Source organism: Coptis chinensis, chromosome 1 (assembly GCF_015680905.1).
Source record: "Coptis chinensis isolate HL-2020 chromosome 1, ASM1568090v1, whole genome shotgun sequence".
Lineage (NCBI taxonomy): Eukaryota > Viridiplantae > Streptophyta > Magnoliopsida > Ranunculales > Ranunculaceae > Coptis > Coptis chinensis.
In genome coordinates this window covers 48,864,376-48,885,223 of record NC_141456.1, presented here as the reverse complement: position 1 = coordinate 48,885,223, position 20,848 = coordinate 48,864,376, and the positions used below count along the sequence as shown (strand labels likewise).

The 20,848-nt window shown below is 36.9% G+C and overlaps 2 protein-coding genes across 3 annotated transcripts in view; both read right to left on the bottom strand.

Moving 5' to 3' along the window:
• Positions 1-6,302: 6,302 nt before the first annotated feature.
• Positions 6,303-9,557, bottom strand: LOC147524369 (rac-like GTP-binding protein RAC2). The gene is made up of 7 exons (XM_086603041.1): positions 9,246-9,557; positions 9,071-9,158; positions 8,287-8,396; positions 8,100-8,163; positions 7,444-7,508; positions 7,230-7,295; positions 6,303-6,807 (listed from the first exon to the last, which is right to left on the bottom strand). The coding sequence occupies exons 1-7, from the start codon at positions 9,342-9,344 to the stop codon at positions 6,709-6,711; spliced, it is 591 nt and encodes a 196-aa protein (XP_086459167.1). The 5' UTR covers positions 9,345-9,557; the 3' UTR covers positions 6,303-6,708.
• A 780-nt stretch (positions 9,558-10,337) lies between these two features.
• Positions 10,338-20,848, bottom strand: part of MAK10 (MAK10 homolog) — a 41,120-nt gene continuing 30,609 nt past the window's right edge. The window contains exons 7-16 of one of the 2 annotated variants that reach the window (XR_015219326.1): positions 19,621-19,893; positions 19,386-19,529; positions 16,351-16,488; positions 14,798-14,896; positions 13,279-13,335; positions 12,680-12,884; positions 11,733-11,851; positions 11,333-11,657; positions 10,906-11,004; positions 10,338-10,804 (exon numbers count right to left, since the gene is read on the bottom strand). Coding sequence is in view for 1 of the 2 variants with exons in the window: in XM_086603022.1 (XP_086459148.1) it covers positions 10,565-10,804; positions 10,906-11,004; positions 11,333-11,401; positions 11,733-11,851; positions 12,680-12,884; positions 13,279-13,335; positions 14,798-14,896; positions 16,351-16,488; positions 19,386-19,529; positions 19,621-19,893 (1,443 nt within the window). In the remaining variant the exon portion in view is untranslated. The remainder of the gene's footprint in view (positions 10,805-10,905; positions 11,005-11,332; positions 11,658-11,732; positions 11,852-12,679; positions 12,885-13,278; positions 13,336-14,797; positions 14,897-16,350; positions 16,489-19,385; positions 19,530-19,620; positions 19,894-20,848) is intronic. The other variant, XM_086603022.1, reaches the window with a different exon arrangement.

Genomic DNA, 20,848 nt, shown 5'->3' with positions numbered 1-20,848 from the left:
AAATATAACTTACAAATACTATTAGTCCTCTAAGATGGCTAAACAAGAGGCATAATCGAGGGTTAAATTGCACTTTTTAAGCACTTATCACTGTACATAGCAGTAAGTTTTTGGAATCTACAGTTAGTTTACTTAAATTATCAATCCTGTGAGAATCTAACCAAAAAGCCTCGATATGTGTAATTTATGAGTAATAACATAAAGGGGTAGTTTTTCCAAATAGAAAAAATCACACGTCTACTTACTTAATCACCATCCAAATCTTAGGCGAGAATTTAGGCCTTCTTTGGATAGACATAGCCAAAAATTCATACCTGTATATTTTACCGCTAGTCCCCCCACTGAACCTTTCATCAAACCTTTCACTTTCACCAAAAAATTCCTTACCCATCTATTAACCCCCGAATAAAATAACCCACCTAAATGATGAGTATGAGAAATAGGATGAAATGTGGAAAAATAAAGAGAAAGACTTGTCTCAATTCAAAATCACTTACTTGCTTCAGAAAGAAAAAAGAAAAAGAAAAGAAAAATAGAAATATGTTTCCAAAAAAGTCAAAAGAAAAATCAAACTCCCAAAAATCAAATCAAAAGGAGTCTAAAAGCTTAAAAGTTCCAAGTATATATGGAAACCCGTGTGAGAAGTAGGAAAAGAAAACAAGAATTTCTCTAGTGTAAATATCTTGAAGACCTTATTCTCTCATACTTGTCGTTTTTTATTTTCCATTCCATTTTCTTCTACACTACCACCTCAGCCCTATAATACCTAATAAAGACATCTAGCTCAATTAGGTGTATGAGGTGTGATAATAAGTAGTAGACGTGATTGATTGACCTCGGCTCCTCAGACTGTCATTGAGATGTGAGGATAAGTGTGACACTACACACTGGAGTTAGCAAAACCTGGGTGGAAAAATTATGAGCGAATTTGTGTTTCGACACATACCTGTGAGAACCTATTTAGGGACGCTCTCCAAAGGATCTAGAAACGGCCCTGCTTAATTCACTGTATGCATGCTCATATGTAGATGTTTTAATTATTGTATGCATATTAACTTGAGTTTTAAAGGAATTAATCTCCGTTCCCCACTAATGAGATGTATAGATATCTGAGATTTATTCAGGGAACAAGCCTTTGTTACTGAGTTGTTGTAGTATAAGTGATGTTTGTGAGTACCTTCTTTGGAATACTCTCACTAGGCTATAAATCGTCCACTAGGGAATTCCTAGTGGTTTAAGGCCTTGTTGCATACGATCAATGCAACAGCTCTCTGCGAAATGAGAATTAGCTTAAGACTACACATTTTTGGCACTTATCTGTTTTAATGTCTCTTCTTTGCTTGAGGACAAACAAAGTGCTGTATGGGGGTGGTGTGATGAGCACCCAAAACTGGAATATAAAACCCCGTAGAGACATAGCACTTCGGTTAATTATGTGTTTAATAATCATGAAATAATTGTATTTTTGTGCTTTTGTAGGTTTGAGCAATCAACGTACAAATAAGGATAAAAGCCATATTTAAGCACAGAATAGTGTGTCTACATGAAACATTCCGATTTATCCCACGTGAAGCCAAATGAAGCCCAACTAAAGCCCAAGGAATCAAACAGGACCGCTCCAAGTCAGAACAGGATGAAAGTGCCGAAAAAACATCAAATTTCTGAAAAGTGGAACGTTTGGAACTCCAAGTGGTGCTTCTACTACTTAGATTAATTTCAATGTTGTTTTAGTTCTTTCATTTCCATTGTTGTTGTTAGTTTATTTCCAATATTATAATTTTAATTTTAATTTGAATTGTCTTGAAACAACATAAAGTCAAACATAGATAATACTCAAACTACAAACAGAAATATTCAAACTACAAACATAGATAATACTCATACTACATTCCTTGATCAGCACAAAATTGTCAAAGGCAATTGATGAGGTCAACTCTTAGTTGAATATTAGTTTCTCTGCTCTAAATGTGACGAAGTGTGTTGAGTCTTCTTGCAATTTCCTCATTTTGATTTCTGGCAACATGCAATGGGACTGGTGGCTCCCAATCCATGTCAATTTGCCAATCTTCGATATCAATCTCACGTTCATCCTCGACAATCATATTATGTAAAATTATATACGTCTTCATTATCCGATTAATGTCATCCCTACTCTACATTCGTGTCAGCCTCTTGATTATCCCCCACCTAGCTTGTAAGACACCAAATGCACGCTCCACATCTTTATGACACGCTTCTTGCGTCTTAGAAAAGAATTCCTCTATTTGAGTTGTTGGGTGAGAGATTGTTTGTACAAGTGTAGCCCATTTAGGATAAATCCCATCGGCTAGATAGTAACCCATTTTGTATGGGCGACCATTCACTATGTAATTGCAACGAGGAGCATCACCACGCATCAGATTGTCAAAGAGGTGAGAACATTGAAGCACGTTGACGTCGTTGTTTGAACCCGCCATACCAAAAAAAAACGTGCCAAATCCACAAGTCTTGATCGACAACAGCTTCCAAAATGATTGTAGGTTTCTTCTTATGTCCTACATGTGTACCTTGTCATGCCGTAGGACACATTTCCCATTGCCAATGCATACAATCCAAACTTCCAAGCATACCCGGAATGCTACGATTTTCACCTTGTGCAAGTAGACGTTGAATGTCTTATTCGTTTGGAGCCCTTAAATATTCTTTCTCGAAAACCGCCAACACGGCATCACAAAAATGCCTCAAGCTTTCGAAAAGGGTGCTCTTTGTGATTTGAACATATTCATCCCACGCATCTGCACCACAACCATATACAAGCAAATGAATGCATGCAACCACCTTTTGCATACCCGTCAAACATGGTTTTCCAATGCCATCAACCTTGTATGTGAAGTACTTGTCATGGTCGGAGACGACTTTCAAGATTTGGAGGAAGAGATGGCGTTGCATCCTAAACCTCCTACGGAAGACATCAAGGGGATACTTCGAGTTTTGCACGAAGTAATCCCTCATAATCCTATTATGAATGTCGATTCTATCACGATAAATGTACTTTCTACCAGGGACCGAGCCTCGATGATCACGAGTAGCTTCATGCATGTCTTGCAACAACGAGAAAATAGGTACGAACATGTTCTCATCTTCAGATAAGGAGCTTGATTCAACATAGCGAGAAAAAGAAGTTATTTTGAATATGAGAAGAAAGGTTGCAAAGTTGAGAATAAATGTGAGAAGAAATGTTGCAAAGTTGAAAATAGTAATACAAAAAGTGTGAGTGAAGGCAAAGTTGAGAAATTTGTGGTCTATAAAGTTGACACAATAAACGAGGTTGGTGGAATGGATGGATGTGATTGAAACAAGAAATGAAGTTAGACCAATAGATGGTTATGATTGAAATGGTATAAATGAAGTTGGTTGAGGAGTTGAGGTTTGAGGCTTTGATGACAAGTAAATGCATGTGAGTGAAAAATTGGTTGAATTTGGCAAAGTCAAAATCGTGTTGAGTGTTTGGAAGGTACGGACGGCACAATGTCTGACGTCTGTCCATTTAATTAAAATGGGAGACAAACGACATAGTTTCTGTCGTCTATCTACAAATTACCAACATACGACAGAAACTATGTCGTCCGTCTCCCGACAACTTATTATGGCAGCTACTAGCGAAGGTCTTAACTTTGGCTAGGTTTTTTACTCCTTCCAAATTTAAGACCCTTTTAGCAGCCCCATTGGAATGACATTTTTGTAGTTGGGGTGCTATATGGCCCTTTAGCATCCCCCATTAGACTTGCTCTAAAGTAATTAGCCTTGAAAATATAACGCCTGATCCTGTCAGTGAGGATGTCAACATTTGTGTTGTTTTATCAAATGATAATCTGCCAGCTGGTACTTCTATTATTCTTTCTTTCTTTTTTTCGGTAATTTGTTACTCTTTCTGATACTTGAGAATTAGGTGTGAATTCTTTTTCATCTCACAACATTTCTAGTCCTTTTAATTTTGGAATGACAACGTAGCAATATTTTAGAAATAGATATGGATTCAAGTAATGGTCTAGTTCTATGGGCTCTAAGGTTTTTTCTGATCCAACTAATTTTGCTAATATGGATATGGACTCTTATCCGTGAGCGTTAGCGAACTCTTGAAGTGGGTTTCCAAAAAGCTCGCTAATATTCACTTCATTTCTATCTGTCTTTATACCTCCCCTCCTCCTCACCCTTTCTCTACTTATTCTTCACCATACTCTCTCTCTCTATGTATACCAATAAATCTAATATTATTATCTTTATAGTAGCTCTAGAGACCCGAAACCCAAGTAGTCTCAATTCAAATGACCCATCCAATATATTAAAGCCCAAGATCCAAAAGTTCTAGAGTTATCAGCCCAAAATCTATTTCAAACCCCAAAAGCCTTTTATCAAAAAAAAATTTCTCGAAACAAACCTGATATCACTTAGTATGTCAAAAGAGAAATTTTTGTTTCATTCAAAAAATTCCATGCCTTCTCTATGCAAGTTTCTAAATGTGTACATCAAAAATATAATTGTTCTATTTCTAATCTCGAGAACTTTAATAATACTAGTCTCTATGCACGTGCGTCGCACGTTTTATAATGAGCAACAACTTGATTACACGTGTTATTTAAACATTGTTTTTTTCTCTCCCCTCTGACCTCATGTCTCTCTCTTTTGTAGGTCCCCTAATACAGGCGGCAAATACTCAAAACAAAAGTCCAAAAGGTTTTAAATTTTGTCGTTGGGTGGGGCCCGAAAAAAAAAAAAAGTGTGCGAACGGATGAACGGTAGTTTCCAGTTTCCACTGCTAAGTGGCTCACTCGCATGTGCCTCATTATAGGGTAGAATAGATGGAATCTATGGTGGAAATTAAAAGAGTTTACTTGGTTGTTTGTGAGAGTTCCAAGACGTCCTTCGGAAGTAGAGAAGTTTATTCCTATATACAAGAGTCTCTATTTAAAAACTCTCTCCTCTCTTTTTCTTATGTCTCTAGAGAAGATTTTATAGAAGTGAAACGTTTCTCTATCAAGAGTGTTGGAATTCTCAGATTTGTTAAGAAGAAAAGAATGGGAGATAATAACATTCCTTTCCCAGCTGTTAGCTGTTGACAAGGAACTATCTCCTTCGGCAAGTGCTCGATGGAAAAGATGATACTTCTAAAAATGGAAAAAGAGTTAACTAGTATTAAGGGTTAACTAGTATTACTTCCCACTAGATGACCCAATTAACTGCAGTCACTGTTCTAAAAAATCGTTTGAAAATTTTTCAAGCAAACAAGCATAGTCATAACCATTAACATTCACTGTTCTAAAAATCGGTCTAGGCGGCCCGCTTAGGCGATTTCTAGGCGCTTGGCGGTGCCCAACCGACTCGCCTAGGCCCAAGTTGTTTTAAAAAATCGGTGGACTGATTAGGCCGGTCTAGGCGGGCTAGGCGGTCCAGTTAAGTTTTTTTTTTTTAATGATTAAATGTTGAAAATTAAAAACCTGTGTAAGTTTAAGATTTGAATGAGTTTAAAAGACTAAAGTTCAATGTAAATTATATACTACTATAAGAAAGAATATGTTTTTATATAAAGTCGATTTTCTTAAACTATTACGCATTTTTGTAATAAGTATTTTTGTTTGAATTTATTTTTGAGTTATGGTAAAAGATTTTCTTCATTTCTTGTAGTATAGGTGTATATTACTATATATATTATAAGATATATTTGAAAAAAAACTGCCTAGCGCCTAGCCCGTCTAGGCACTGTCTAGAAGGCCTACGCGCTCTCCCACCAATCCACTACCGCCTAGCGTTTTTTAGAACATTGACTGCAGTACATCGTTCTAGCTTAAAGCAGCAGCACCGCTAAAGGACATGGACATGAACATGTGCATGATAGTCTACTTGAGATATTCTAGTTAACAAATGTTGTGACACTTCTTACCGCGCGCACCACGATCAGATGACCGTTACGAAAAGGAGCCTCCAGTAACCTCAACCGCAGTACGTACTAAATGTACAAGTTTTGGACTTGAGCATTATTGGTAATTTGGTACGCCTACCTTTGAAAAATTGGATATTCAACATGTTAGTGGTTGAAATCCCGAAGTGTCATTACCTATATCCGGAAATTCTGGCAGACATCGCGACGTTAATTTGTCTTGTTCCCTCAACAAATATCGATACCATGTCTATAATTCTCTTTGTAGATCCTTTTCTTTTCATTATCTTTTCCTTCCACAAAAAGACTACCATTGGAAGCTAGCCTGTCTATATTTACAAACTCATTGCTACAGTTTTCATATTCTGGAAAATAATAGAATCCAATCATCCCAAACCAAGATGGATAGCCAAAATAGAATGGACAATATGTCAATTCATAGTGGTTTACAGCAATATATATAGGCCAACATTGCATTGCATAATTGCATATATGAGACTAAATGGGTTGGCGAGTAGAGTCAATTAACTCGCTGCGTGAATCGTAAGAGTGATAGCTAATTAAAGAGATTGACTAGTGCTTCCCCTTGAAAGCATATTCTACGACTAACATAAATTCTCATGAATCACATTCTAGCAGAGACGACGAACAAGAAATAACCAATTCTGTCCGCCTAGAAGAGATGAAATAAAAACGTCACAAGAGAGTTAAGGCAAGGCACGTAAGATGTTTCTGGTGAAGAGATTGAAATGACCATATATGGCCACACACTTGAAGCTGCAGGATTGTCATGGCTAAAGAATATAGCAGAGCTTCCGCCTTCTTCTTTGTTTCTTGGGCTTTGGTGGATGGAGAACAACCTTGATTGCAGCATCAAATACAACCTTCACATTCTGTTTTTCCAAAAAATAAAGAAGAAAAGTTAATAATCTCTGCTTCTTAAGTTCAATACTACTTTCAGGAAATCATGAATATGCAAAGAAAACGGTATCAACAGTACGCTACTGTTAACTGGTCTTGGTATTTTCTTATGCAATTCAAGAAAAAGCCTTATGACAACTTAGTTACAATAGCCAGCCCAATTGCTGTAATCCAGTCAAGTCTATAGAATTTAGAAATGAATTAATGCATGGCCAATCAATTGTTTGTCAATACTGTCCGATCATCAGGAGGTGTGCTTATAACAAACGTTGATTGTTGATGTTGACAATCCCAGTCGAGCAGAGTCCAAGAACCGCCACCTTGCCTCTATGCTAAGTACATTGTTTTATGGCAGAATTGATGGCTTCAGATACAGTTAAATTTGTGAGCAAACCTGCTGTGTCTTTGAGCTGCACTCAATATATGCCAATGCACCTATTTGCTTCTTCAGTTCCTCGCCCTGAAATTTTTGAAAACACATTAATATAGCTGGATAAGATTAAGCATTTCCAGGTACGTACTTCTATTGGCTAAACATTCATTTTTATTTTCAAACTATCAATCCTTATCAAACATAAAACGCACCTAGGAGAGAACTTGAGGACTACCTGTGCAGTCGAAATTGTACGTGCTCCAGGATGGTCCAGGTAGAACTGCTTATCATCTCTCAAATCTGCTGTCCCAAAAGATTGCTTTAATCATAAAAGCTTCCGAAAAAAACAAATAAATCGTCACTTTATTTTTAAAATTTCACATGAATTTATGATATATTAAAGAAGCCAGTCCATCTTCTCAGTATTACAAGAGTGATAAAGTTCAAGGTATAAGTACATTTGTATTTTCATCTTCGAGATCAGTAGTAATCTGAAAAACTAATAAGCATTCACCTCATAAATCCACTCTTTCACTTTTGGTGTGTCTGATTTAAATAGGGGCCATACTAGAACTTAGAAGTTTGGTTGCATTGATAGAATGATTAACCAGTTGGTGTGGTCAATAAATTGTCCATCACCCGTACCTGTAAGCATGCTGAGTGCTTTTTTTAACAGAACAGCTTACCAAGTGCTTTTCAGTTGCAACGCTTATACAGGGAGGCCTTTTGCCCCCCCAAGTTGATTAAAGTTATTGAACTGTCTCTTACTTTTTTCGACAAAGTATACCCCTAAAGATATTTTTCATGAAAAAAGAAAGAGAGAAGGAGCAGTGTGAAGATTAATCAATTAGAAAAATGATGTGTAGCATGTTAGAAGAATGAATACATCACCTAATTTGGTGCCCACAAGCACAATAGGCACTGAAGGGGCATAGTGTCTCAGCTCAGGGACCCACTACATAGGAAACAGAATGAGAAGAAGAAAGGAGTTGGAAAATATTTATATTTAATTCCACCATCTTTACAAATCTGTTAGAATGTTTAAAAAAATATAAGAAAAAGGAGAATACAATCTTACCTTTTTGCTTATGTTCTCAAAGCTTGGCCTACTGATGAGAGAGAAAGCAAGGATGAAAACATCAGCACCTCTATAGCTGAGTGGCCTGAGTCGGTTGTAGTCTTCTTGACCTGCATAGACGTTTTTAAGTTCGAAGCTCCAAAAGCATAAGGCTTCCGCTTTCAAACATTCTTCCATGACCAATATAGTTTCAAGCAGTTTTAACATTATTAATAATTGACCGATCGATTTGAAGCAAGAATGATACAGATTTTATATTTTCATGAACGTAAATTTTGTTACCGTTTTGGCATGGAATAAACTAACTAATTTGTTCGGGTAGTGGTATCCATGAAAGCAACTCAGTTGCTGAGCACGTCATAGAGGGCTTGGGGTACTGCTGACATCTAACATTTGTAACAACTACTTAGGTTTTGGCATTAGGAATGCCAAATGTATAGTACTGTGATTCTGAGCATTATATACAAAACTTTATGTATTTGAACAAAATATTTTTAACTTTCAAAATTTTGGCATTATTTAAAAACAGCAGTCTCATATAAAGAGAGACGAAAAAAACAAACAAAAAAAAAATGAAGATGTAATGCTTCTAGGGAGAATTATTTTGAAATTTGAATCATTCACAAAATGTACAAATGCTACTTCTTAGAAATGAAAACTGTTCTGTTTTTATTTCGGTTCTCCATGGTGATGTCCTATGAATTAAGATCTCAAGTAGACCATTTTATGAAAACACGTTGAAGAACGAGTAAGATCAAATAGAGAATATAGGCAGAGAGATTACCAGCAGTATCCCATAGACCGAGACTTATAATCTCCCCACCAACCATAACACTGGCACTGAAGTTGTCAAAAACAGTTGGAACATAATCCTGACAAGAAGAAAAGAAAAGAGAGATTACAACACGAAATTTAGCATGGAATAGTGACAACACGTAAACAGAATGGAGAAGTAGTACAGATGGAAAAGTGTTGCTAGTATAGGAGATGAGAAGGCATGTCTTCCCAACAGCTCCATCTCCAACAGTGACACACTTGATGAACTTTGAACTACTCATTTCATCATCCAATAACTCCTAACTGTGATGAAGAAAGAGAACAACTTCTACTCTGTTCTAGTACACTTTGGCTTATGATAAAGATAAAGATCAGTTAACTGAAGACTTTCATGAAAGAAAGAAGAAGTCTAGCTAGAGAAGACCTTTCTGAGTAGAAATTTCTTTCCTCTTTAAAAAAGTCATAGTTGCATGAGAGAGAAGGTATAAGTGTATAACAAAGGAAGGTAAACTTTAATTTGAGCTTTTTAAAGGGAGGGAAAGAAGTGGTGGTGGTGTGATGAGTAATGAGTCTTTTTCGAGCTGTCATGAAAGAGGTAAAAAGGGAAATACAAGACTACCCAGACTGTTGGAATGATTAACCAGTCTGTCCCTTTCTTTCCTTAAACAGGAATTGGGTTTTATCTCCTAATTAAGGATGTTGAATTAAGGATGTTGAATTGCAAAGAATCCTTTACACCTAACGTGGTCATACTTCAATGACTTCAAAGACATAAAAGATAACGTACTATTATCACTTTAGGAGCTGCTGAGTGAGAGAGAGCGGAAGTTAGGACTTTGGGTGGGTGTAGGAGTGTTTGGTGAAGAAGAAAAAACAAGATTGAAGCTCCGCTCACTTGGATAAATGAGCTTTGTCAACGAGGATTAAGGGAAAGATGGCGAAAACCACCATGTACAACCTAAACCGGAGGTTCGGAGAGGAAAAGGTGAAGACTCACATCCCCAATGCTTTTACTCAAAATGAATGTGGGATTTTAGACATGTACTGTTAATTTCCGAGTGTTTTTAGGTAATTTCTGAGTTTGTTAAGTTGAGTGAACACATTCACACATGTTGCATATTACTGCGCGTGCAGTTAAAGTGTAGTAGTACAGCTAAAGTCTTGCCGCACCACAACTGCAGCCACAGAACCACTAAGCTCAAGTAACTTTAAGTCTTTAACTAGCACTTTTGAGTAATGCTCGATAAATCATTTTTATAGGATAGATGGTTAAATTCTTATAACTCATTGACATCTATTACTACATGATGACATGATAATATTTAAAAAAATGCTAAGCCCGCAATTAATTAGTACACGTGTCCATTTTCAATTCACATCTGCAACAAAATATAGGCAGAACATGAATTGACTATATATTTCTAATATCATAAGCAAGTAATGACAGAAGGCCTCAAGAAGCCTACTTAAATTCAAAACTTTAGATGCAGAAGGAACAATATCAAGCTCTCTTCACAACAGCAACTGCAAAACAAGGATGGTGAATGAACTCAAATGAAACCATTAAAGCTGCGTCATTTCTTCCAAATTGGCAAAGAACATTAAGGGCGACATGATTGTGCTCAGCAATCTGTTCAATCTGTCGAAGCTCGGCTAATCTATCACTGTCATTAGAGAAACTACTCCTAAGCTCCTTCGCAATCCTCTGAGCATCTCTAAAATGGTTATACTTGAGGAGAGTCTGAGACAAAGAAAAACAATAGAAAACATAGAAAGCTTGTTTACACATCACATGAAATGTAAGAGATAAAGAAAAACTGCATTTATTCCCTAAATACTCACAGAGAATCGGACATCGATTGTAGATTCATTGAATAAATGGTACGAGATGTGATCAGGAACATGAGCTCTCTGTAGTAGATCAAAATGCTGATTGAATCTCTGGGAAGACAATAAACACATAATTTGGTCAGCATGAACTGACGACCAGGAAGCTAGCCAAACAATAGAAGATTGAGGCAAGGGCGACGAATTGGCTTTCCGAACTTAATAGAAAATGTAAGCATAATTTTCCATGGCCTGGGTTATATACTACTGGCTCAAACTGTAAAACTTTACAAGAAACTTATTCTGTGTTGCTACATTCGTTTACCTTATTATGGCCACCTTAATTTGACGAATCCTAGATTTTGGTCGTAGAGCATCTCATAGACCAAGTATGGTTCAAGAAAGATTGATATACAACAGAGAGATAATGAAGCATATGTACCTCTTCCTCAGTGTTGAAATAGTTCGCACTCTGGAAAGTGCTGCATTCGTTCCTGAGAGCAGCAAGCATCTGGAGGGATTGATATTGTTAGTAATTTGATGAGTAGTAAGGAAAACATGTCAAGATGGAAGGATGAGAAAAAACAGTTCCAAGATTGTGGTACATGCAAATACAGATCGTAAATCAATGGATAATTGAGAAAAAGTTAAACAAGAGGAATAAATCGGCCAATGTTGACTAATATCATGCATCAGTTTCAATGGTATGCCTCTTTAAGGAAGAGAGTGAAAACGTTCTCATCCTCAGGACTCAAATTCAAGTATTTCTGAAAAGAAGTTTATCAACAAAATGTTAAGCCAAGCCAAACCAAACCAAACCAACATAGACAAAGTATACTTACCATTGTGAGTCCTTCAGACAGACATATGTAACACTGAAGCAACAGGACTGAGGGTGGGATCTGAGGATCCCTAGTCACATCTTTTGAGAGATCCCTTTTCTTTTTCCCCTTCCGTTTAACTGATCAAAGAATAATGACATTTAAAACAACCTGTGTAAGCGAAGTGAAGATAATTCCTACGGAAAAACTATGTCAGGCATACTAAGAGAAAATTACATTAAATTTACTCCAATCAGGTATTATGGAAACCAGGCAAGAAATACAGGAGATGTCCAATGTCCTCAAAAAGAGAAGAGACCACAACATATAGATAAAAACCAGATACCAGTCGAATGGCCAGTTCAGCAGGAGGTTTGAGGGTAGAGCAATGTTCTCTGTGCAAAACTTCCCGAAGTAAATTTGATAACTTGTAACAAACGCCTAACAAGTAGTCAACCTACCAGTGGCAGCTCAATCCGACTCGAGGCCTAAGGCAGTAAGGCAGAGACCATAGTGAGGCCTTTTCCCCAAACATTTGATAAACAGAGAACAAAGCTTACTGAAGCAATTTTTCAACTAAAAGATAGTTAGATATGTGAAGAAGATTTGTTTGGGGTTGGACATTGAATGAGGCCTATATTGGGTACATTTTTCTTTTTTTCAGCAGTTCTTATGGAGGCCAACTTTTAGGAGTGGATACAGGAGTGAATTATATTTAGAATCCTATCTTTAGAAACTTTTTTTGGGATTTACTGATATGAGTGAATTTAATGCCTACATCTTAGGAGATGTAGAAACCCAAATACGAGACCTTCCTAAAGGGAGGCCTTAGCAGGCTTATCTGGCCTAATGGACGACGCGCCCGAGTGACCTACCTCACGGTGTGTTTTTTATGCACAGATAGATGTCAAAGAACCCATACTAACATACATAAGTTAGATTTGTGACAGGTGATTGAGCACACTCACCAGCATCACTACTTGTCAACATCTTAAGTTGAACTTTTTCAGACAGCTTGATCAGGATAACATATAAAAACCAGTACACCATGCAATAGTCACTGGGAGAATACAGGTCCAACTCAAAGCCCAACATGAGAAAACGAGAAGCAATCCAGTATGTTTGTTCCTCTGCCCAAACAAGGAGATGTTTGGCTAGTTTCATGCACACATTCTGCAGGATAAGTTAAGTGTAATAAATAAATAAAATAAAATAAATAAATAAAAACAACAAATCCAGTAAGCTGGAGTGTTGCATCTCTTAGGCAGTCAGTACGTTCATTATGTTGTATAGTGACCTCACCCTCCCTCCAAAAAGAAAGGAACGTACAAATTGGTAAGCCACAAGGATGCTTAAGAAAGTATAATGCTGCATGTGTGCATGTGCACGAGATCAAGGGGGATGAGACTTTCTCAGGTGAAACCAGCAAATTGCAGGTCCCCTTCCCAACCTCTCATGTGTTCTACCAATATAGCTTCGAAGAACCATGTTCACTGGTACGTAACAGAGACATCTTCATTGATCATTAGTTAATTATGACTCACTAATCAAACAGAAACCTAGCTACCTCATTAATTGAACTACTTGACATTTCTTCAAGCGCTCGCTTAAAATCCAGCTCAAGCTGCAGAAAACAAAGAGCACAAAGCACAACCAGTCAGTTCTCAGGTAAAATTTCCATCTCACTACAATTAATGCATTGATATGAATCTCCTGATTACAAAATACAAACAGTTATATCACACAAGAGCATCAGGAGATAATGATTTTAAATAGAAAATGTAGCACAGAAGCAGCTAGTTCTGGATAGGCATTAAGAATATCCATCCTACGGAAAAACAACCCACTCATACAGTTTACCCAGCATATCTCATAACTGCCTCAAAATATGTTTCACGATAACCTAAAAACAATTTATTATTGTGCAGGAAATGGCAATTTGATGGGAAATATTAAGAAACTCAAAGCTGAAAAAAGAGGGAGGTCTAGATTATAAAGTATCTAATTAAGTGTTGTCAAAACATTTATAGGGTGACATTGACTTATTGTGGTGCAAAATGTTGAAATATATAATCCCACGATGGGAATTTAAGCCTTGCATAATAATATAAAAGTTCATGGGACTGCTTCACTTGTAGGCAATAGGTATTGAGTCGGATGCCCAAAAGTTTAAGATACCAGAGCAGGCTATTGTTTTTGGCCAAAATGCCCATCTACTCCGCATCACCCAATAAATGTTCGTCTATGTGTCTGGTCAAAGCCACACCACACTTCGGGGTCGTGTTGTGATATATAATTCCACGTTGGAAATTTGAAGCCTTACACAACAATAACTTAGTTCTTGGGAGCGCTCTACTCATAGGAAATGGTTTTAAGTTGGATGCTGCAAAGTTTATAAAAAGGGATATTTAGCTTTTAATCGTACTCATAGGAAATGGCTCAATTGAATTGAGCCAATCAACTAAATAATTGAATTTATAAGATGAATCATTACCATTAATAAATACTTGGAACTTATAAAAATGAGATGGAATTGTCCATAGCCGTTTGTGGGATACGAATATGTCTGTCTAGAAAGGGACTAATGAGTCATATAGGTGTGACACACCGAGAAATGGGTTGGATAATTTCAGCACATACTTTTGCAACGGGTCTATAAAACTAGTTCTCTGGAGAAACAATGAAGTAGAATGTTAATTTACCTTCAAGTCCACTATGTAACTGGAAGCAGACAGACAATAAATTTTGGTATACAGGACATCATTATCAGTAAATTGTTAAATTCTTAACGATGATGTTTGCATCACGCAATCATGATGAGGATTCTTTCCTATTATGTTGGCTATGATCTAGTACAAGAAAATCCACTGCCAATGTATCCTCGCTAGATCAAGCCATAAACTTTTCTAGTCATATAATATTTGGATTTGCACTTTCAGAGACGGTTAATACGTAAACCGCAAATGTTTATACTTTTTTTTTTTTTTTTTAATCTTTTTACTACTTAACACGACAAACTAAATTCAGGTGGAAGAACACACTCACAAAATTGAACATGTGCAGAACAGTTACTGATAAGCACAAACCTGCACTGAAGTAATACTCCAATCTTGTAAAACCTTTCCAAGCTTGCGCCTTTGCCAGGCCGCATTAGTACAGAGAATTTTGAGCAAGTTGATAAGAAGCTGAATTGAATAATAGAGAACATTTAGATGAATCAAAGAAAAAGGAGCACACACATGAAACATCTAGACAGCAGCATCTGAGCCCGCCCTGACATCTCACAGTCACAAGATTTAGTCTACGAGATCATGGTTTCAAACTCTCACTTAAAATAGTTTGAATAAGATGTCCAAGGTATTCGGCAGATCAATGTGGAACAAGTCGATAAATATTGTAGCAACAATATAACTTATAACTTATCTGATACATCCAGTATGACAAGTTAAAAGGATAAACACTGGCATTGACAAAAGACTGAAGTTGTTTTTTAGAGACAATATCCAACTTCTGGGAGATTTAGTTCATTTTAAAATTTCCATAGTGTGATATAAATTAGGAATCCTTTTCATATTTACCTCTCCAATATAAGAGTTTAGGCGTTAAAAGTTGTCATAACTTTAGTGAGATGTTATCAGGGACTTGAACACCTAAATTTCTTAGATATTAACCATAAAAATCTTTATTTTTTATTTTGAAAATGATGGAAGACTTAGAAGTTACAAATCAGATTTCAAATGCAGACATTTCTCTGAAGTTGAGGATTCTAATCTAGGCTTAATATTGTAATAACTTCTAACAGCAAAAAGTCAAACAAAACCAGGCTCGAGTGTGCAGGACCAAAGAAAGGGACCAATGGTTCATGGGATGCTTGGGCCAAGAAGAACCCGGGAAATATTAATTTTATTTGAGCGGTGTACAAAACCTCATTAGGCATATATTTAAACTGTTAAAAAAAAGTCGCAAAGGAGAAAAGTTTACAAGTATTAAGATCAAAGTAGTCGTGATTTATAGGGATTCACATCAAATTGCACCAAACACTTGGCCATCACCAAGAAGCTGACAGTTGAAGGCCATAGCCCCATTACACCAAATTCCACACCCCCATTAACCCAATCTGACACTCCACTATATCCTGTCTCACACTCCATGCAACCCCATCTGTGCCCCATAAACCAAATTTGAACTTAAGTGTACATTTTTGTACAAGACTCCCTTACTGAAGATCTAATATCATCAGTAGATCACTCTATCTTGCTTTCTCCATCGTTCAATCTCCTCCACTTCTCAATCGCAATTCCTTGCACCTCACCACCACCAGCTGCCACCCAACCTAGTTGATGGCAGCTGCCATCATCCCCAATCCCTTTTTCTCTTTTTAACACCTTCATCCTCAGTTTCAAGCTATCACCTTACGGCCAAACTAATGTCGGCACCAACATTAACCGTGAAACAAGTGAAAATAGCAAAATACATTTCGGTCAGGTCCCAAATATATTGCTCAGCTCAACTCATTCATAGAGCCATTTGTTCGAGCATATTGTAATGTGAGTGTGTGTGAGCTATTGAGACTACTTGTACACGAACAGAACATAAGAAATTTCAGGATCAAAGAGGGAAAAAGAATCTTGACATTCACCTGTTCTAACTGTAGAAATAATTTATTGTTACGAATTTCCTGGTCCTTTGGGACTTCAACTGATGCAGCGGCAGCTCTAGCTATTACATCAAAAACATGATCTCGACCATAAAGCTTCCCATTTTCAATTAACAGAAGCTGCAAATCAGTTTTAGGATGTCAACGACATATGAATAAAAGAAAAGTAATTAACTCAAACATAGATGCAGGAAACATAAAAATAAAAATAATCTATTAATAAATAAATTTTCACAGGTTTTTTTCGTAGGTAAGGTTCATTATGGTGGGTGGCAGGTTTTAAACCCGGGTCTACGATAACAATACCACAAACTTTGCCAAACTATTGGAAATTTTCCAAAACATGACGAAGCAAAATGGCAAGTTTGTCTAATGGACACCCCCAAGAGGTAAAGGGCTAAAGGTAGCAATGCTGCTTTACACGGTCATGAAATATGAGATTGCCCTTACAATCGTTAATATAAGAAGTGGATTTTCAGGGTAGCATTTGACTATTATATTGTGTTAGTTTCAGAATTTCTTACAAATTTTTATATTTTATCATTATAACTACTATTTTTCTGGAATGGTAAGAATTCCATTAATGAAGGAGCATACTGAAAAAAATACTAAAATAGAAGCATCAGTGACAGCTGTAGGCCTGTAGCATAACACTATTTTTTTTATTTTATTATCGGTAAAGTATTGTTTTATAAATATATGTCAAACCAAGAATATAATAGGATGAGATATCCTACATTACAGTATCACAAGAAGAAAAGGAGAAAACATAAATAAAAAAGGGCAAGTCGAATCAGCTCAAAATGGACTCTGATCGAAACACAAACGCCTTAAACGGTATGTCTCAGGTCTCACTATGCGCTTTCAACCAGAAACATAAAAGTGCTTTGATGGCTAGCACAACTTTCTCTATAGGCATTGTTACACCTTCAAAGTGTCTCTGATTCCTCTCCAACCAAATCCCCACAGAATCACAAAAGGTAGCATCCTCCAAAGCCAACGTTCTGAGACTTTCAAGTCCCATGATGCTCATACCATGGCCACCGAAACTAGACAAACCCAAGAAACCCCCGACTATAGAATAAAATGACACCAAACCCCCTGAGAAAAAGGACAAAACAAAATAATATGATTCACAAACTCCCCGCCCCTCAAACATGAAGGACAAAATTAACAATGGCCTCCTTGACATGTCTCTTCCTAAGATTGTCCATAGTCAAGACTTTACCTAGAGATGCACACCAAACAAAGAAGGCAACGTTTAATGGAACCTTAGAAGCATAGCACTATTTAATATGTGAGGACGTACTCAAAGAGGAGATAGGTAACAAGAAGTGAAAAAGAGATCTTTTTTATTTTCTTTCGATAAACAAAAGTTAAAGAGAGAATTCTCTCTTCTTCTTTTTTGGAAATATTAAGTACATTTTGTTGACATCACCAACAAGAGTAATACCCAAATCTCGTCAATAACAACTTGGTTTGGCCCAGGTTCAACTACTCAAAAAAAAATGCCCAAAACAAGGAACCCAAGAGAAAGAAACAGACAATCTACCCTGCGAAACAAAAACCCCAAACCTACAACTAAGAACTCCCCTATTTACAAAAAACACAGCTAACATCAGCTGCCATCCTCCACTTTTCAGTCCCCTTCCGCATCATCCTCGACCTCAAAGTCCTTTTCCAAACAACTAAACCGGACGTGATCAGCCTCCTCACTGTCCTCGTCACCCAGATCGTTGAAGTCCGAGTTGCCCTCTGAGGAAGAGTATATTCCCTCCCCCCTCTTACTACTTTCCCATCAATTAATTTTATTAGCTTACTACGATTTACCTGAACGCCCCATCTTTCTCCAAACCAAATCAAATCCTCCTGTTGCTCTTCAAGCTCAGTTGCTTGACATCATCCTCAATTCAAGAGAGATTCCTCTAAGAAAGAAAAAGAGGACAGTTTTCCAAGTTTCCATTCCTTCTGAAATTTAATAGAATCAGAACAATAATAAGGTACTGAGTCTGACACTCACAATCAAGCCTATTATACTAAACACGGTAACCTTCAACGAGCTCTGTCTTAAACATTTCCTGGTTTCAGGGAGGAAATATGTAGCGAAACTCCCACAAAGAGACACAATGTGTGGCTATGAAGCACGGACATTGACGCGCGACACGGATACGACACGGACACAACATAATTCAAAAAAGTAAGACACGGATAAGTCATGGACACGTTAAAAAAAAAACTATATATATAATTGAAATTTAACATTCTCCACCAAATTTTAATCAAAATATAAACACTAGTTTTGAACATGTCCAACTCTACAAGATTAAACAACAACATACATGTTCAATAATACAAGTTAATGCCAACGAAAGAAATAACAATTACAGAAGATTTGTAACAAATATATATAAAAGGGACTTGGCAATCATCAAGTGCAGTTGTGCATTGTGCCTCATTTTTCTTATTTCAAGAGTGAAATAAAACCCTACCAAGCCGTGTCTTCTTTTAAGTATTTTAATCACCTTTTAAAAAATAAGAATAAAATGTAGAAGTGTCCCCGTGTGTCCACGGAGTGTCAGAAATTCTAAAAATTAATTAATAAATCTAACACTCCAGATCAAATATTGGACACGTGTCAGAGGCGTCTCGGAGAGTGATGGTGTCCGGTACGTGTCCGACACAGATACGTTGCCCCTAGAGGAGTGTCCATGCTTCATAGATGTGTGGAACTACTAAACCATGAAATAATTTTCTAGGGCAACACCACCAGCAACTAAACTCGACAATTATGATCCACGAAACCAATCTAAGGTCTAAAGAGATGGAGCTATGATCATCACTTCCATCCAATGAAACAAAGTGAAAACTAACAATGTTTCAAGAATAATTGTGAAAGAATACACAAAAATAACAGTTATTGTTGCCATGAAAAATCACAAAAGCAACTGAGAAAACAAAGAGAAGTCCACTCAGAAAAGAAAATGCAAGTAGGGCACAAAGAAAGAAAATAAGCTGACCTGCAAATGTGATCTAGCAACCAAATCAGGTTGAAGTTTTTGGAACCGAACAACAAAGCGCAAAATACCTTCTAACGATGGATCCAGGGTAAACGAACACAATATGTCTAGATCATGAAGAAGCTTCTGGAAATACTCAATAGCCTGTCAAAGAGTGGCAGCATTACAAAATCAAATGACAGTAAACTAACAGCGATAATTAGTGATAATTAGCTAGACCTCTTGAAAACCTCACCTTTTTCCAGCTGAGAATTCTGATTGCGCGTGGAGGAGTAGGGGCCGCCAGCCTACCATTTAAACTAGCATCGAACCCAATAGGCTTAGAGCCAGAAGCTGTTGTACTGGTTTCCATCTCATCTTGGGAAGATCCATACGCATGGGACATAAGGAATTCCGATGAATTGTAAATGCATACTAGCTCTGATAAGCAGGAGACTATATGTTTCCTTGCCAACTCCAAAGCTCTACAATTTGATTTTCTCATACACATGAGAACATGGAAAAAGTGCTGAAGACAAGGGAAAGGAGAGTCAAAATTAGAAAAACCGGAAAATCTCAAACGAGAAGCAGATTATAAGATATTGAATCACATGACAGTGACTAATCAATATAAATCAGGAATACCAATACAAATTGCACCTTGTGAAATCAATTGAAGAATAACACAGTAACACTTATGGTTGCTATATTGCATAATTTGAACAACCATGACACAAATATACAGAAAGCTACCGTCAAGGGAAAAACAAAATGAACCACACAAAGATGGTGGCTAAAGAAGCTAGCAATCCATTTATGGCAGAATATAGGCATCCATTTTTTCTTTCATTTGCAGGCTTAGGGTTCTTCAAACCTTTCCTTTTTTCATGTTGTTTTCTCTCAGACTCTCATTCTTCTTGACAGATTCACCATTTTACACACACAGGATATGCAATCCATTTACACCTTGGTTGATAAGATGCCTCTCTATAAATAAATAAAGGCAAGCTTTGATAGTACCCAACAATGATATGATCATCTCCATAAAAGGCAAAAAAAAAAATTCATCGGTTAAGTTAGGCATTTATATTACATAAAAAGTAGGTCTTGATAACCTACAAATACAAGAAAAATAAGCCCAAAAGATCAACCCCACACACCATTAGTCAAGTACCCCTATTCATAATACTATCCCATTTAGCAACAAAATAGTCAAAAGGAGTATTCCTGAAAGCAACATAATACTCCAAAAACAAAGAGTCCCTTTTACTACAAAAACAAAAGAACCACCATTGCGAGCAAATGAAAACACAAACAATTCTGGATTGAATTGGGGGTCGTTGCAGGTTTCTGGGGATTGCATGAACCTAAAGATTGAGTCTCCTTAACAGTCTCTATTCCAATCTTCTAGCTTCTCTTGGGGGACTACTAATGGAGCTAGAAGATGCCACCTTTACTCATTAGACAATGTGTTATTTCCCCAG

What these genes read in the sequence shown, in the direction of transcription:
- LOC147524369 (XM_086603041.1), bottom strand. Translation starts at nt 9,344, where the DNA reads ATGAGTAGTTCAAAGTTCATCAAGTGTGTCACTGTTGGAGATGGAGCT. An exon ending in TTGAGAACATAAGCAAAAAG is followed by an intron (nt 8,164 to 8,286) that starts GTAAGATTGTAT and finishes TTTCCTATGTAG; the next exon opens with TGGGTCCCTGAGCTGAGACA. An exon ending in GCTTGTGGGCACCAAATTAG is followed by an intron (nt 7,509 to 8,099) that starts GTGATGTATTCA and finishes TTGGGACAGCAG; the next exon opens with ATTTGAGAGATGATAAGCAG.